This window comes from Magnolia sinica, chromosome 6, assembly GCF_029962835.1.
Source record: "Magnolia sinica isolate HGM2019 chromosome 6, MsV1, whole genome shotgun sequence".
Lineage (NCBI taxonomy): Eukaryota > Viridiplantae > Streptophyta > Magnoliopsida > Magnoliales > Magnoliaceae > Magnolia > Magnolia sinica.
In genome coordinates, this window is record NC_080578.1 from 3,802,342 (window position 1) to 3,820,656 (window position 18,315).

General features: G+C 40.7%; 1 protein-coding gene across 1 annotated transcript in view; it reads left to right on the forward strand.

Annotated features, from left to right (window-relative positions):
• The window catches only part of LOC131247978 (26S proteasome non-ATPase regulatory subunit 13 homolog B), a 28,018-nt gene extending 10,299 nt beyond the window's left edge, over positions 1-17,719 (forward strand). The window contains exons 3-6 of the mRNA XM_058247988.1: positions 8,719-8,799; positions 14,784-14,980; positions 15,138-15,237; positions 17,049-17,719. Coding sequence (XP_058103971.1) covers positions 8,719-8,799; positions 14,784-14,980; positions 15,138-15,237; positions 17,049-17,234 — 564 coding nt within the window. The 3' untranslated portion in view covers positions 17,235-17,719. The remainder of the gene's footprint in view (positions 1-8,718; positions 8,800-14,783; positions 14,981-15,137; positions 15,238-17,048) is intronic.
• The last annotated feature ends 596 nt before the right edge of the window (positions 17,720-18,315 follow it).

Consider the following 18,315-nt stretch of genomic DNA (forward strand, 5'->3'; position numbering starts at 1 on the left):
CTCATAGACCAGGCCCCATATTGCATAGGTTAAGACCTCGGCTGAACCCCCTTTGTGGGCCCCAAATCACATGGGCTGCCCACCCCGAGTGTCCCCGCGTCCCATAGGTTACCCCACTCGAGCCCGATGTGAAATGCACATTCATCACCCCTGGTAAGGAGTCTCGAACACGAGACCTCCCCCGTGGGCCCCAAATTGCATGGGTCCCCTACCTCAAGTGTGCCCCTGCATCCAACAGGCAACCCCACTTGAGCCCAGTATGAAAATGCCCCTGCATTAATTACCCCCGGTGAGGAGTCTCGAACACGAGACCTCCCGCTCCGATTCCAATTTGATGCAGGACAATTAACCACTTACTCTAAAAGCTCGAACTGTTAGAACATGGCGAATTAATCCCTTTATCTCATAGCCCAGGCCCCACATCGCATGGGTTGGCCGAACCCCCTTTGTGGGCTCCAAATCACATGGGCCGCCCACCCTGAGTGTGTCCCCGCATCCCACGGGCTACCGCATTCGAGCCTAGTGTGAAATGCACATTAATCACCCCTGGTAAGGAGTCTCGAACACGAGACCTCCCCCGTAGGGCCTCAAATCGCATGGGTCACCCACCCCGAGTGTGCCCCTACATCCAACAGGCAATCCCACTCGAGCCCAGTGTGAAAATGCCCCTGCATTAAATTTGTCGTCTCAGGACAAAAGCACATTGATTGTTTGGAATAACACTTCCTATAATCTTCAATAGTCGGGTTGCTATCACTTTGGCCAAGATTTTATAGGGGCCTCCCATCAAGCTAATTGGTCGACATTCGTTTCAATATTCCGCACCGGAGACCTTAGGAATGATAGCGATGAAGGAGGCACCGAGCTTAGAAGACAACCGACCTCTACTACAAAATTCAAACATAAACCATAATGTCCTCTTTGATCACCTCCCAAAACTTTTGGAAAAGCGCCATCGGAAACTCATCCGGGCTTGACGCTTTTTCTCCTTCCAAGTCCACTACAACGGCCTTTACCTCTTTTGTAAAGGGTGCCTCGAGCGACTTAACTTCATCAACCGAAAATCAATTGAAGGAAAGATTATCCAGGTGCAACCTTTCCTGGTACTCTCCCTTTAGAAGATTCTCATAAAAGCGGCATATTTCTTTCATGCAGACGTTCCTTACCTTCGATGATGAGATTGCTAATTTTGTTGATTCTTGCCCTCGCACTGGCTATTTTGTCAAAGTACTTCGTATTTCTGTCACCTTCCTTGATCCATGATTTATAAGCTTCTTGACTGCTATTTCAACTTCATTTCATCTTCTTTAATCCTTCCAGCATACTCTTGAGTTAGATTAGCTCGCATTACTAAGTCTTTAGAAGACATCCCTGTACTCTTTGCTTTAACGTCCAAATTCTAAAGTTTGCGAAGGATTTCAAAAGTTTCTTCCTCTTGTTTACCAAAATTTACCTTTAACCAGTCTTTTTTTTTTTTTTTTTTGAAGGCAACAAAAAGAAAATTCAGTAAACAGCCAAAAGGATACAGGAAATAGAGAAAAAACAAAGGAAAAGAGAAAAGGCGAGACTGCTGAGGTAGCAGAAGCGCCCTAAGAACCTAGAAAGCTGAGATCAAAACCGATCAGATCCTGGACATTAGTAGCCCATTCAATAATCATCTTTTTCGCCCTATAACCCATAGAAGCTGCAGAAGAAGAGCTGTCGTTAAAACATCTGTTATTTCTTTCAGTCCAAATGGCCCACCAAATGGCGAGGTAGCCCAGTCAATAATCACCTTTAACCATTCTTTAATCTTACCTTTTAGTAATTTCAACTTTTGAGATAGCTTGAATCCCACAAAGCCTTCCACCTCAAACATAGACCACCATTCCAGTCTTTTGCGAGAAATCCTCAAATCTCCAACTAGCTAAGTTCGAATTTAAAGGGTTTCAGCCCCCAAATTTCTTCGTTAACCATCAACAACAATAGATAATGATCTGAAATTGGTTTTGGCAGGGCCCTGTGGGAGACTAAGGGAAAACAATCTATCCAACCTTTAGAAAGAAGAAACCAATCCAACTTAGACATGTTTGGACTAGACTGACCATTCAACCACGTATGCATACCTCCTTCCATTGGTAAATCTATCAGCTCACTACCTTCTATCCAGTCAGAGAAGTCTCTCATGCTCATGTTTATTCTCCCTCAATTCAACTTTTCCGAAGAAAAACGCGTAACATTAAAATCACCCCCTATGCACCCCGACCCAATGAATTTAACTTGGATATTAGAAAGTTCATTCCAAAATTCTTTCCTTCTTGGATATCTAGGAGGTGAGCATGTTTAAATCCAAAATTTATGGGATCAACTTGGATATCCAGGAGGTTAGAGATTTAGCAGACTTAATGGGTTGCTCCTCGGGGTCTTTCCCGACCTCTTTCGTGGGCCTCCCTCTCTGTGTTGGTCCTCCCAAAAAATACCAGTGGGATAAGGTTATTTAGAGACTCCATCACCATCTAGCTGGGTGGAAATGTTGTTATCTTTCCATTGGTGGCCGTCTTACGTTGATAAAAGTTGCGCTATCTAATCTTCCTACTTATTTCATGTCTTTGTTCCGGTGCCCCGCTACGGTCCTTAAGGACATTGATTCCCTCAGATGTAATTTCCTCTGGCAGGGCAACGACAACAAGAAGAAATTCAATCTTATGGAGTGGCGGTAGGTCTGTAAGCAGATCAAAGACGGTGGAGCTGGCATTAAAGACTTAAAATTGATGAATCGGACTCTTTTAGGAAAATGGACTTGGAGACTCGCCACTGAAAGGGATTTCTTGTGGAACAAAATCATTAAAGGCGAATATGGGAGTCGAGAAGGAGGGTGGTGGACGAGAGAGTCTTCCTTGTATAGGGCATCCGCATCTGCCTCATGAAAAACGAGGTGATTCAACGGACTGGATTTGAAGTTGGTAAGGGAGACCGCATTCGATTCTGGACAGACTTTTGGATAGGAGAAATTCCGTTGAAAGACATATCCAAAAATCCATCGAATGGTGGCTAAGAAAAACAGTTCGATAGCTGAAAACTACTCTATAGAAGCGAGCACAGTGGTTTGGAATATTCAATGCAGAAGAAACATGGAGGATTGGGAAATCAATGAATTCGTGAAGTTGATGGAATACATTCAACATGTCCTTCCCAATCAGACTCGCGATGACACCATCACCTGGAAAGCAGACAAACTGTCTCTCTTCACGGTCAGATCCTTCTTCAAGCAACTTTCGGCTACCGACGGTAACACCTCCTCTTAGTGCCCTCACTTCATTTGGAAGTACATTGTTCGTCCAAAGTTACATGTATTCGGGTGGCTGGCTGGGAACAATAGAATCCTTACTATGGACAACCTCAGAAAAAAAGGAATGATTCTCCCTAACGTTTGCATATGCTGCTTGTCCTCTGAAGAAACTGTCGACCATTTGCTGATCCACTGTTCCTTTACTCGCTCTATTTGGACAGGTATTCTCTCCTGCTTCAGGATCAATTGGTGCTTTCCTAGAGACGTGGATATGCTTCTCAAAGCCTGGCATGGTGTTAAACTAGGCAAACCAAAATCTCGGGTTTGGCGGATGGCGATTTTTGGTGACTTGGTGGGCTGTTTGGTTAGAAAGAAACAACCAGTGTTTTCAGAACGAATCGAAGCCCTCTCACTTAGTGGCTTCCTTTGTTAAGTGTTCGATTGCTTAATGGGTTTCCCATATGGATGGGTGTGATGCAGATCTCACCTTTCTAGAGGTTTAATTGGTTATGCTACCTCAGCAGTTCCTTCTTTTGTTTCGTTTTCCCCTTTAATGCAAAGTTATCTTTCGAAAATAAAAATAAATTCTTTCCTTCTTCATGGTTAGGCCCGTATACCGAGGTAAACAACCATTCGAAGCTTGAGTTCCTGTCTTTCAAAACTACAAATACTGAGAAAGAGCTGCTCCACCAATCAGATTTTTGTTTAAATAGAAGAATCCCACGCCACAACCACACCCCTTGATCTACCAACATCATCCAGAGATACCCACTCGGCATCTTTGTTTGCCCAGATAGTTCCCAACAACTTCTTATTGAAGTTTTACACTTTTGCTTCTTGCAAAGATATCACCTGCACCAGAAGAGTTAACAGATAATTGGACCACAAGAGTCCAACTAATCCAATGTTACTCTGCTAGGGTGCTTGAAGATGAAATCTCATCGAGGGAAAAACAGTGGAGCGAGTGGATAAAAGAAGGAGATAAAAATATAAATTTTTTTCATAGTATAGCCAGAGCGCGTGCAAGAAACAATAGGATCAACAACTTAGTGGTGAATGAGGCTTGAATAGAGGACAAGCAAAGTATATCCGAAGAGGCTATTCGCTACTTTAAGAATCTTCTTCATGATGAAGGTTGGCTTAGGTCTAAGCTAGATCACCTCCACTTTGATCGTCTCTCTGAAGAGGATGTCGGGGCTTTTGAGTCCCAATTTACGCTTGAAGAAGTGAAATGGGTAGTGGAAGCTTTGGGAGGAGATAAGGCCCTCGGGCCAGATGGTTTTCCTATTATTTTCTTCCAAACCTTTTGGAAAGTTTTAAAGGGAGACGTTATGGCGTTCATATGCGAATTCCATGACAGAGGACGGTTGTCTAAAAATCTCGAGGCTTCCTTTGTGGCGCTTATTCCAAAGATTCTTGGAGCAGAGTCCTTGAAGGACTACAGACCGATCAGTTTACTCGGTGGTCCGTATAAGATTTTGGCAAAAGTCTTGGTGTCCTGTCTGAAAGCGGTGATAGAAAAGATTATTTTTGACAATCAAAGTGCGTTTATCTCGGGAAGACAAATAATTGACAGTGCCCTCATTGCGTATGAATGTTTGGACTCGAGCCATAAATCCCGGTCTAAGGGATTATTATGTAAGCTCGACCAAGAGAAGGCATACGATCATGTTGATTGAGACTTCCTTCAGAACATGCTTCATCGGATGGGTTTCGAGGACAAGTGGAAAAGGTGGATGGTGGACTGTGTGGGCTCCTCTTTCTTTTTTATATTACTTAATGGATATCCAAAAGGTTTCTTTAGCAGCTCAAGGGGGCTGCGCCAAGGTGATCAGTTGTCCCCGTTTCTTTTTCTAATCGTTGGGGAGGCTCTATCCAGAATGTTGAGAAAAGGTCAAGATAAAGTTATCATTAGCAGATTCAGGGTGAAAGGAATGGACACTTCGATATCCCACATTCAGTTCGCAGACGACGCGTTGTTATTCTATAAAGAAGATCAGGAAAAAAGTGAGCAATCTTTGCACTATAATTCGGTGCTTCGAGGTAGTTTCGGGTCTTAAAGTGAACATGGTAAAGTCAAAGATGTTTGGCGTGAATATGGAGGAAGAAGAGATTCAGAATTCAATGGGAAGTCTCCCGACCACGTTTGTTGGTCTTCCGTTATGTATAGGTAAACCCCCAAATTCTTATGGGACAAAGTTATCAACAGGTTCGAGAGGTACCTAGCTAGATGGAAATGCAAATACTTATCTTTGGGAGGTCGCCTCACTTTGATAAAAGCAACGCTTTCGAATATGCCCCTATAATTCATGTCTGGCTTCGATTCTGGCAACTTTAGAAAGATTAAGACGAGATTTTCTATGGTACGGGACGGAGGAAAAGAAGAAATTCCATCTCATTGATTGGAAGGTGTGTAAGCATGTCCAAGAAGGTGGTGCAGGGGTTAGAGATCTCAAAAAAATGAATCGGGCCCTCTTAGGCAAGTGGACCTAGAGGATCGGGATTGAAAATGGGACCCTTTGGAATTTGCTAGTCAAGAGCAAGTATGGCCGCTCAGAGGGAGGTTGGTGGACCAAGGACTCTTCAGTCTATTGCGCATTTGCTCTTTGGAGAGGTGTATTATCCATTAAGAAAGAGGTTCTCAAAGGCAGTGGAATCGTCATAGGAAAAGGTGACAATACTCGTTTATGAGAAGACATTTGGGTGGGATAAGTAGCTTTAAAAGAGGACTATTCGAGTATCTTTCGTCTCGCCCCAGATCGATCCATTGTGGTTGCCGATTGCTATTATGTTCTTGGGGAGGAAATAGTTTGGATTCCTTCTTGCAGAAGAAATCTCCAGGACTGGGAGATTGAAGAATATGCGACTCTCCTCTGTCGCATCAACAATTGCAAGCCGGACCAGCTCAGCGCTGACAAGTTAGTGTGGAGATTCGATAGATCTGACATTTTCTCGGTTAAGTCCTTATATAACTTCATTGGTAGCAAACCCACTTCAATAGAAGAGACAATGGCAGATCAAGTGTGGAAAGTCAAAGTCCCTCCAAAGATAGCGGCCTTCGGATAGCTGGTGGGCAAGAAGAAGGTTCTGACAGTTGATGGCCTTCGGATGGCTGGTTGGCAAGAAGACGGTTCTGACAGTCGATAATTTGAGAAAAAGGAGAATGATAATTACTAATGTCTGTCTTTGTTGTATGGCTCATGAAGAATCGATGGATCACCTTCTTATACACTGCCCATTCATTAACCAGATATGGTCAGCAACGTTATTTCTCTTCGATATGTTTTGGTCCTTCCCAAATTCAACAAGCCAGCTGCTTGAGGCTTGGCATGGTGTTAGACTAGGAAAGCAAAGAACTATGGTTTGGAGAATGGCCCTCCCGGTTGTCTGGTGGTCGGTGTGGGAAGAAAGGAATGGGAGGTGCTTCAATGGTGCCTCCAACTCGGCGGGGACCATAGTCCATAGAGTGAAGTGGTATTTAGTTGAGTGGGATGTAATCTACTCTTTTTTGGAGGATAGTCATTCCACTACCTTAGCGGGTCGATTCCCTCTTTGTTCTCTTTCTGGTTCTTAATAAAGTTATCGTTACCTTTCAAAAAAAAAGAAGAAAAGATATCACCTGCGCGTTATGTCTTTCATACGTCCTTTATTTGGGTCCTCATATCCTTGCTCCCCACCCCCCAAACATACCAGGATAAAATTCTCATTTTGGAACCGACCTACCCCTCCTTCCCTTCGTAAATCTCCTATCCAAGCCCCCTGAAGCATGATTGCCATCTTGCCGAAAGGCTCATAAATTCTTTGCAACTTGTGGAGGATTTGATGGATCGTCTTGGAGATCTTGTGGTGTCCTTTGGCCGACCTCGCTCTTCTATAAATTGAAACAAGGCATAGTAGTCTTCTGGCCGATCTCCAGAAGAAAGTCCAATCAGCCTATCAAAATGAACTAGTGCTCCCCTTATCCTCCTCTTTGACCACTTCAACTAGAGCCGCCCAGCTCGGCTACCAATTGTTGCCAATAGCCAGAGTCTTCTCCACCGGTCCCTGGTTCATTTGATCATGAGTTGCCACTACCTGTAGGGGGGTGACAACAAGGATGTCCTTATCACCATCCCACATAGATTGAGGTGCCGCATGAATGAAATCCTTCTCCTAGAACAGCTCCACCATCGCATGATCTTCCAGCCCACCATCACTTCTTGTTGTCCCTGACGCCCTCTCGGAAGCCAAATCTGATTCGTGTCCCAAAAGGGACGAGCTATCTCCTTCATAAACCCCCTTTTCTTCCTGCATAACTTTTGGAAATAGAGAGCGGTCACGGAGATTGAAAAAGCAAGTTGTGTCACGTGTCGTACCTCAAGTATACCATCGGTGGGAACTTTGCTTTCTTGTTGGGAAGTGTCTGTCCTTTTCACTTCTTATTACTCTTTTCGTTCACTTTTTACATCCTTCAAATATATATGCTACCATGGCATGTATGTCTGAGATCAAATCCATCCACGATTCCACCGGTTGGTCCGACCATGTTTTTTCCTAAAATTAATCCGTTGTCTATTCAGAAGTTGGGCCCCAATATTGGAAACAGGTGGATGGGTTAGAAAACTTCTGCCAAGCTGTGCGTTTGTTTTGCAGATTGTGGTCCACCACCGACCTAACCAGTGGATCAAACTAATTCCTGGGCTAGGGCATCAATATAATGGTGCCTTTCTAAAGGCTATAGGATCTTAGACCTACGTGGCATGATGGCAAACATGTGGTGTGTACATGAGTTGTATTGCACATGCACAAATCTCATCTCTAGAGAAGCCGGACAGACGTGAGTTTCCTATAACCCTCGCCTACAGTGCTGTGGGACCTACCGCAATGACCGTGCGACATACACTCCGTCCATCCATATCACCTTATTATGTTAGGGTATGACTTCAAAAATTAGGTAGATCCAAGACTTAAGTGGGCCACGCCACAGGAAATGATGGGGATTCAACTCTCACCATTGAAATGTTCATGAGGAAATTGTTTTTCTTATGTAAACATGCACTTATTTACATGTGCAATTCTCAAGAAACAGTTCTTGAGAATCAATTCTGCAGTTGCTAGAAGCAATGCCGAACAGGCCCGAAATGAACGAGGACAACAGCTCTGGGATTAAAACTGTTTTAGCAAAAGGCAAACTTCTTGATATATAATTTCTTGTTGCTCACCTTTCTCATTTCTTTACCTTTCTAGAATTCTTTATTTGTAAAAGATGAAGCTTTCATCCTATTGCATGCTTTTAAATCAATGTATTTTAACTGTATACGGATAATTTTTGGGGGTTTTAAAATACCCTTCTTCTGTCACATATTTGGCATTTGAGTAGTTAAAATGTTTCTCAAAGGCAGTATGAAATTCTTGGTGGTCAGCCTCATCTTTTATCTCTAGACTAATATTTGATATTATGCTGATTTCAGGATTTGGCCTTTGACTTGTCCCTTTCGGCATTGTTGGGAGATAACATTTACAACTTTGGTGAACTGCTAGCACACCCAATTGTAAGAGAACTCCATTGATGTTCCTAGATATCAAGTTTTAGTTTGAAGCTTTTCCAAGGAGTATTATATTTACTCTGATGTTTCTATTCTTTTTATTGCCAGAACTTTTATTTGGCTTAAGTTGGAGGTTCTTTCTCAGATCATTGAAACTGATAACAAAGTCTATTGTTTTCAATTGGAGTTTGCAAATTCAGATGTTTTAGTCATATATGATTGCAAATTCCTTGGCTTGTATTTGGAGAGCTTTTTTTCTTCTTCACATTTTTATAGTAGGCTCCAACTCATATTTTTCAAAATCTCACCACCCTTGGGTCTCTACTCATGACTCAGTGGTAGAACTGTGTGTTTCGACTCTAAGGTCTAGGGTTTGAGAACCCATGTGGTGTGTGGGTGTGTGTATTGACCATTCAAAAAAATAAAATAAAATCTCACCATCCTGTTCCTTCAGTCTCCTACATAAACTGGGATGTTGTTTTGGATTTTTCTGATCTCTCTATATGTTCTTCCGTCAAGGAGCTTTCCAAAGAACGACGTTAGCTTCCTGCTCCACCAGATCTACCATGAAACCTGGGGAAGATTGCATAATTTAAAGTCTCTGTTATTGGATATGGGCTGTTCTGTGGCTCATCTACAGCCCATCTATGTTTAGGACATAATGGGTATTCTTGCTTTTGTTACTAAAGGCATTATTGTAATTAGTGAAAAGCATGCTAATAAACAAGAGAGGGGGGCTTGTAAACCTGGATCTCTCATTTTCTCTTCTTTCTTTCATTCTTTCTCCTTTTTTCACTCATGCCACATGGGCATCAAAGCGAAATTGATTTGAGCATTGATCTCTTCCATCATTCTCTGTTCTTCTATTTACTTGAGGTGAATTTTAAAGTCATTGGGGGCCGATCTACACAAATTCTCTTCCAACCACTATATGATGGGTTGTTTAATCGTGTAGTGAGAATGCATGCTAGGCCCACTTTCTTATAACACCATCGTGATGAACGAAATGGGCCATGGTGCATGTGGCCAGATTTGCACGTGTGGCCAGATCTGATATCTAAAGTGGGTGAAAATTGCGTTTGTTACAGATTAGAGAACAAGTGTACATGTGAAGTTTTTTGGATCAAGCAATGCTATCAAGTCATTGCATTCATCGATTTATGTGGTTTTTGGAATTTGTGTTAGGCGAGTCATACGTTTTCCCCTTGTATGTTTGATTTTACCTACATCAATGGATGCCGAAGATAATCTTTTGTCTTCATTTGAGTCGATGAATTTTCAGATTACATCAACCAAACTCAATGGAGCAAATTACTTGTAATGGCTCACATCAATAAGGCTTTCCCTTATAGAAAAAAGGAACTTAATGTATTTGACTTCTCCCAAACCTAAAGAAAGCTCAATAGAATATGAAGGTTCGGTGGTAGAGGATGCTTAAATTAGAGCATTGTTATGCAACAATATGGAGCTTTAGATTAGGTGTGAATTTTATGTTTTTCAAGACAACAAAGGAAGTCTGGGATAATCTAAGAGATGTATGCATGTGAAAAGAATTTAACTTGGATTTACAATTTACTGTGGAATATCTTCACTCTTTAATAGGGAGATAAGAATGTCAGAGAGTATTATTAAGCTTTACGAGGCATGTGGGAAGATTTGAAAGTATTCTAGCCCCTATTTATCAATTGTGAGAACTATAAGACGTCAAAAGGGGGAATTCCATGTTGCTAAATTCTTTTTAGTCTTCATCCCGAGTTCCGATCCTGTTTGATCACGGATTGTTGGATGCAGCGTGATCTCATCCATTATTGAGGCATTTTCTTGCATTTAGTGTGCGATTAGTGCACAAAGTTCGCCTTCATCATCGTTTTGCATCTGTTTATGCATCTTTTGGAGGGAATGTGAGAAGTCGTGGTCGTGGTGGTAGAGATTTACGGGGGAGGTCGCTTTGGAGGTAGAAATAGGTTGAGAGACCATGATACATATTTCAGTTGTAGCTGTGGTCATGTTTGTGGTAATCGGCAGTGCACCCATTATGGCCTTAACAATCACACAACTGACGCGTGTCGGAACCTTATTGGTAAGCCTGCTGGGGTGAATCAAGTTCGTTCTTCTGATGATGGCACCGAGAGTTGTCTCCAAGCCTATTTCCTTTGTTTCTAAGCGTGGTACTACAATTGTATAGTTAAACTATCCAAGGAAGAATATGGCATACTTTTAATGGATTGTTCCACTCACGCACCATCATCCACAACTATTTTCGCGTAGTGAGGTGTCATTTCTTTTGCATCATCCGATAGTGTTCCTCGGGTCATTGATTCAGGAGTTGCCGATCATATGATCGATAAGCATATTATATTGTCTCAATTAATACAATCGTCATTAATCTCTTCTATCAAATTAGCAGATGATACTTCAACTTGTGTGTCTATGTTGGATTATAGTCCCACCCATTCGCTTTCATTGTCACAAATACTTTACATTCCTACATTTCCTTTGAATTTATTGTTTGTGAGTAAGCTAACCAAATCCTTAAGTTGTTTTGTCTCATTTTATCATTCTTATTGTGAATTCCAAGATCTAATAACAAGGAAGATGATTGATGGAGGGCATGAAGCAAATGGACTCTGAGCTATATTGAGAACAAATAACTATCTACATTAGTGGCATTCCAGGCATGACCATTCCTCGTGAAGTTGTTTGAAGAATCTAGTTTCATTGTTGTCGATGTATTTAGATTAGAATGGGAGACTCGTGAGTTGAGTAAGCCCCATAGAGTATCATTTCTTCCTAGTGTAGACAAGAGAAGTGATAAACTTTTTTATTTAATCATTTTGATGTTTGAGGTCCGGTTTATCTTACTGGTTTATTTGCTTTCAATTACTTTGCTATTTTTTAAAAAAGATTATTAGTCTTGTATGATATAGCTATATTTGATGTAAGATCGGCAAAAGAAATCTCAATTTAATTCTAAGGTTCGTGTTCTACGTTCAAATAATGCTAGGGAATATTCTCTTTCAAAAAAATAATGTTAAGGGATATTTATGTCATGAATTTAATTCATATCTTTCATCTTATGACGTTATTCACCAAACTTCATGTGCACACATACCACAACAAAATGGGATACTTGAGCATAAGAGCCATCATTCACTTGAAGTTGCTAGAGCGTTGTTGTTGAATATGAAATTTTCGAAAATATTTTGGTGTGTGATGAAGTCTTAAATGCATGCTACCTAATAAATTGTATGTCTTCATCAGTCCTAAATGAAAAGTCACTCCACTCTATCTTGTGCCCTCAGATTTCTTCCTACTCTATTCCTCCAAAGGTGTTGGTTATGTGTTTCATGCATCAACTAGATTATGTTCATGACGAGTTTGAACCAATGGCTAACCAAGCGTTTCTTTCTTGGATACTCCCGTACCCAATGGGGATACAAATGTTATAATTGTCTCTAGAGGCATTATGTTTTAGTTAATGTCACATTCTTTTAATACACTCCATATTTGTCTAAGGAAAGTCTTTACAATTACCGATATAACTACTAGAGTTGGGGAGATGTTTGTACAATGTGTAAATCGACCTTTACAGTTTTACTCCAGATGTTCCAAACTTGGAGATGGAATACATATGAGCGTGACTTTTACCAATCCTCTTGATTCATCAGAAGACCGTGGTTCTTCCGAGTCCTTGCCTACTCTATCCGATAATTTAATATAGTCTTGGCAACTTGTATCCAACTTCGTTTCATTTAGTCATTTATCTCCTTCATTTTGACAATTTGCTTTGCTTTGTCATCTGTGCCCATTCCTCTTTCTTTCCAGGAGGCTTTGAGTTGTGATGGGTGGAAACGAGCTAGAAAAGTTGGTTGCACCCTATTAGAACCAAGCTTGGACATTAGTTGTTACTTGTTGGAAAGCGTGCAATTGGGTGTATACGGTAAAATACAAGTCCTAGTGGCTAAATGGATCATTTAAAAGCTCGGTTAGTTACCAAAGGGTACTCTCAGACTCTTAGAGTAAACTATTCAAAGACCTTCTCACTTGTGGCAAAATTTCACTTGTTACATGTGGTTGTTTCCAACGCTGTAAATTTAGATTGGGCACTATATTAGCTTGATGTGAAAATGCTTTTCTTCATGGAGATTTAATTGAAGAAGTATACATGGAGTAACCATGTGGTTCTGTTACTCAAGCGTAGTCGGATAAAGTATGCCGTCTTAAGAAATCAATTCATGGGTTGAAACAGTCTCCAAAAGCTTGGTTCGACAAGTTCGGTAAAGTGGTGTTCGAATTCGGGATGAAATGTAGCCAGGCCAACCCCTCTGTTTTTTGTAAGGCGGAGTAAGATAGACACTATTGTGTTGGTTGTATGTGTAGATGCCATTATTGTGACAGGTAGTGAGAGTACATGTATTGTTAAGTTGAAGTAATTCTTACAACGACGTTTCTATACAAAGGACTCGTCTTTGGTATTTTTTAGGCATTAAGGTGGCTAGGTCTAAGGTGTGCATCAATCTATCACAATGGAATTATGTAATGGATTTACTGGATGAGACATCATCTAGGAGCCAAGCTCACTAAAATTCCCATGTATATAGATAAAAAACTTAGTGTGTATCGGAGTGAGTTAATTGATGATCCAAGGAGATATCCTCGACTTGTTGGAATTTAATTTCTCTAACAATTACCCAACCTAATATTTTATATATTGTTAGTGTGGTTCTTTAATTTATGTAGGCTCACCGGATCCCTCATATGGAGAACGTGCTTCATATCCTTAGGTATTTGACGGAAACTCTTGGTTGTGGTATCCTCTACAAGAAAAATGGCCATCTTCAAGTGGAAGGATACTCTGATGCAGATTGGGTAGATTCTCCATCTAATAGGCGATCTACTTCTAACTACTATACTTTTGTAGGTGGCAACCTTCTTGCTTGCAAGAATAAGAAGCGTTGTGTTGTGGCCTGTTCAAGTTATGAGGCAAAATATGGGGCAATGGCCCATGTGACATGTGAACTCATTTGGTTAAAGACATTAATGTGCGTAATTAGGTTTATACATAAGTTTCCCATGAGGTTGTATTGTGATAATCAAGCAGTCTCTCATATTGTCAACCACCCTCTCTATCATGAGATGTACATTGAGGTCGACTCTCACTTCATTTGGGAGAAAATTGCAAGGAAAGTTGCATGACATCTGTCAAATCCCAGGATCAATTGATGATAGATATGTTCACGAAAGCTCTAGATTGTACTCAACTAGATTGTGTCTTTGTGGGCATTCATGATATATATGCTCCAGCTTGAGGGAGAGTGTTATCGGATATGGGCTGTTCTATGGACCATCTATGTTTGGGACATAATGGGTATTCCTGCTTTCTCTTTTATCAACCATGCTACATTCTCCATTCTTCCTCCTCTCGTTTGGAATGAATCAATTATTGAAGGGATCCATGGAAAAGGGGTGCATATGGAAAATACCAAAAACCAGGCATGCTTTCATTCTTGCCTTGCAAATATTATCTTAACTACAATAATGGCACTTAGATGAGTGTTGACACATCTGGGTACCTTTCAGGACCAGGTTTCAAATTTTAATGCAGGGATCACAATCGTCAATGAGTGGCCAGAAAGGGAAGGAGGAAGCATCTTGAAAAATATACTTCTTTCCTATTAATCATGCACCCTATGTATTTTTGTGAAGATGCAACTTGAAATGGATGGTTGACCTCATTATGGTGCTAGCAAATAGTAATTATAGTTTACCGAAAAAAAAGGGTGCTAGTAATTGCTGCATTGAGTTTGGCAGGCTTATGTTGTTGATACTTCCATTTGCTGAGAGTATTATCTTGAAGTGTATTTTTTTTTTCTTTGACGCTGATTGGTACGGGAGTGGGTTGGAGTGTCCTTTCTGGAACTTGTGCAGTTCTACTATGCTTTAATGTGATGTTCTCATACCCGGTTTTGAGTTCTAAATGGCTTTTGCAGATGAAAAGTCTTGTGGGGACAAAAGTGGAGTGGCTTTACTATATACTTCAGGCATTTAACACTGGTGACTTGGTTCGCTATCAAGAACTCTGCCAGGTTCACACGGCTGCCCTGAGTGCACAGCCTGCATTAGTAGAGAACGAGAAGAAATTGCTGGAGAAAATCAACATTCTGTGTCTGATGGAAATAATCTTTAGGTAAACTGGTCAGCAGCATCATTAGGCCTGGTATATAAGCTCGCATTATGGGTTCTTTGTTATTTATAACTGGCTATAATGTTAGCTCTCTGAGTTGGCACATTGTATCTTCCATTTGTACTATTACTGAACCAGACAATGTCTTGTTTCCTCCCAGTCGTCCCTCAGAAGACCGAACAATTCCACTGAGTGTCATCGCAGAACGTACTAAACTATCTATAGAAGATGTGGAGTATCTTCTTATGAAAAGCCTCTCTGTAAGTTTACATTGTATATTGTGATTCTGTAGGTTCAACTTTAGGCACCAGCCATTCCTGCTGCCTGCTCAGTCTTTTTTACTGTTTTGTATGCGCCACCTGAGTATTATTGCCTGGATGACTTATGGAAGCAACAGTTAAGAGTTAAGAGGTTCATGTTTACAGGTGGTTGATTTGTTACCTGTCTTTCCTTTTATTCTTGTTTTGTTAGTTGAATAGCCTTTTTTTCCGTCCTGTTCATATTTTATTTGATGGCTGTCAAAATCAACATTGTGTGTTTTCACCATATTCAGGAGTTTTAAGATCTCATTATTTGATTCTAGAAGTATAAACAACAGTTTTTTAAAAAAAAATCACAACTAGAGTTGGTTCATCCCCAACTGCATAAAATTTGTTTTCTTCAAGTATATGCTATTAACTTTTTCTTGGCCATGCTCTCGTTATCTATCCATGGTTGTATTGCTTTTTAATTTGCATGAATTGTGTTTATTTTCAATCCCTTGATCTCTCATACAGGCCGTGCTTCACCGGCACATAGGTCCAAATTTTTGGGCAAGTGGGCATAAGTATGAAATGGCTATGCAAGATGGACATGATCATGCATTCAACAAATTTTGGCATATTTGAACAACCTAGTGCTGCAAAAATTACATGCCTTCTGACAAATAAGAAGAGCTCTCCAGCAATTGCCTCTTGGTCAGAACTTTTTCAGTAGATAAATAGAAGCAAACAAGCACTTCCTCTTGCAGTTCTCTGGTGGCCCACAAAGAAGTGTTTGCTTTTCCATTGGGAAGGATATTTTGGGCAACACATACCACAAGAATACAAAAAGAGGAAGAGAAATCAAAAGCGTGCAGGATTTAGTGTGCTTTTGTAGTGAGAATGGTATATATTTCAATACAAACATCAGCCCACAATATCTGGGAACAGGCATCACTATCTGCCATGTCAGGGAAATGGTTAATTTTATGGAAAAGTGCCATGAGAAGAAATTCATCTAACTGCTGTCAGCTTGGTTTTTTGTTGAAATATATACTCACAGAAAACAACCCTTTATCACCTGGTTTGTGCTTTTTATTCAATTGGCTAGAACTTATGTGGTACCCTTGCTATGAAGACTTCCTGTTAAAATCTGAGATAGAAATATCTTATGTTAAAACACCTTTCTATTTTATTTTTCAAAGGTCCTAGCAGCAAAATCACACTGATCTAAGATTGTTAGGCCCATAAAAGATTTTTTTGGGCCCAATTCTCTTGGAATAATTGATGAAATCAGAACGATTTATTGTTTGTAACTATAACAACGAGGACAGTAAACAGCCAACTAAAACCTCAAGTCTTGAGTTGTAAAATCACATGGCTAGATTTTCAGTAGGTGATTTCCATCAAGTGGCAATCTGTTGTAAAATATGGAAAATGCGAGGCCAAAATGCATTTCAAATAGGACACACTAGCAGTCTTTCTCTTTCATGACATTTCCAAGTTGTAGGGTTTTTGGACTCAATATAGGCCCCAGCTTAGAAATATAAATGCCCATAGTTTCTGGGAATTAGTATCTACACCTCCCCTGATCTTTTTGCTTACACCAACTTTTCCATGGTGGGAATTGAAACAGTATACTTTGGTACTATTTCAATTCTGAAAATGGGAAGTAGATGTAAGCAAAATAGATCCCAGTGGGTGTAAATAGTGGTTCTCCGTTGATTTTAATACGTCTGCACTTGTCTGTTTACTGTTCCAATGCCATGGCCATATGAAGATTACAATGTACATATGAAATGATATAGACAATTAGAAAACTTTCTTTGCAGGTTCATCTCATTGAGGGCATTATTGATCAAGTGGAGGGAACGGTTCATGTCTCGTGGGTGCAACCAAGGGTTTTGGGGATACCGCAGATCAAATCACTGCGCAACCGGCTGGACAATTGGGTAGAGAAGGTACATACTGCTTTGTTATCTGTCGAAGCAGAGATCCCTGATCTAGTGGCATCATGATTCTTCAACTCTGCACCACTCTTTCCCGTCTGTAACAATCAACGGCTCAAAAGAATCAAAGAATAGAAAAAACAAAAAAGAAAAAAGAAAAAAGAAGGAAAGATTGCACGTCTCCAACTTCGGGTCCTTCCTCTTCCTTTTTGCCATTTTAATCTTATTTTTCCTTGTAATTTTTGTGAAAGGGGCGGTAGCTAGGTGCTGGCTGTGCGGCCTGTATTTTTTATTTTTATTTTTTCAAAAATTCTTCCGGAGTGTTTGTTGGACGTCAGTGACTGGGGGGATAGGGATGGACAAGAACGGCTGTTTTTCTCTTTCGTGACGAACCCCTAGGCTTTATAGCTATAACCCTTGCCTTTGGGTTATATGATCACTGCGGCTCTGGTTTTGCCAGCCGTGAAAGTGGAGAGATAATTGGGATACTCTTCCCTTAAAATTGAGGGCACAATCAATGGTTTGAATTTGTTATTGGAAATCGGTTTAGGCTACTTTCATGTTTCTCATATTATACCTCACTTTCCTCTGGGTGAATTGGGCAAATGCTCCGGTGATGGATTTCTCATCATCATTATTGGGCGTTGGTTTCATGCCAGTGGCTGTTAGTGGGGCGAAAGAGGGGCTTATGCACCATTACTATTTTCACCTTCTAAAGAGGTGCTTTGGTGATGCTGTGCTGGGGATGGAAGAGGGAATTCGTGACATGTGGTCATTGGGGATGTTTAGATGTGGGGCGTTGTACCCTCACTGGTAAAAGTAAATTTGTTTTATATAAAAAAAAAAAGGGCCACGGTTCTCTGTTCAACCTACCCACGGTTTGCATCTGCATGATGAGTTGATCATCTTGGATTTTTGTCCAGGGTATGATCACGGTGGCTACACATAAGAGTGGCTAGGATCAGGTGCCCAGTGAATGGCATTGGCCTGTCCCAAGAATTCTCTTCAATCTCCTCGAGGGGATGGTGGCAACATTTGGCCTTTTTTTAAGTCATGATAATCTGAAAAAAAAAAAACATAAAAAACAAAACCTTCCAACGCTGCTGGCTTTGTATGATAAATGCTCAGTTCAGAAATCCCCATGCATCTC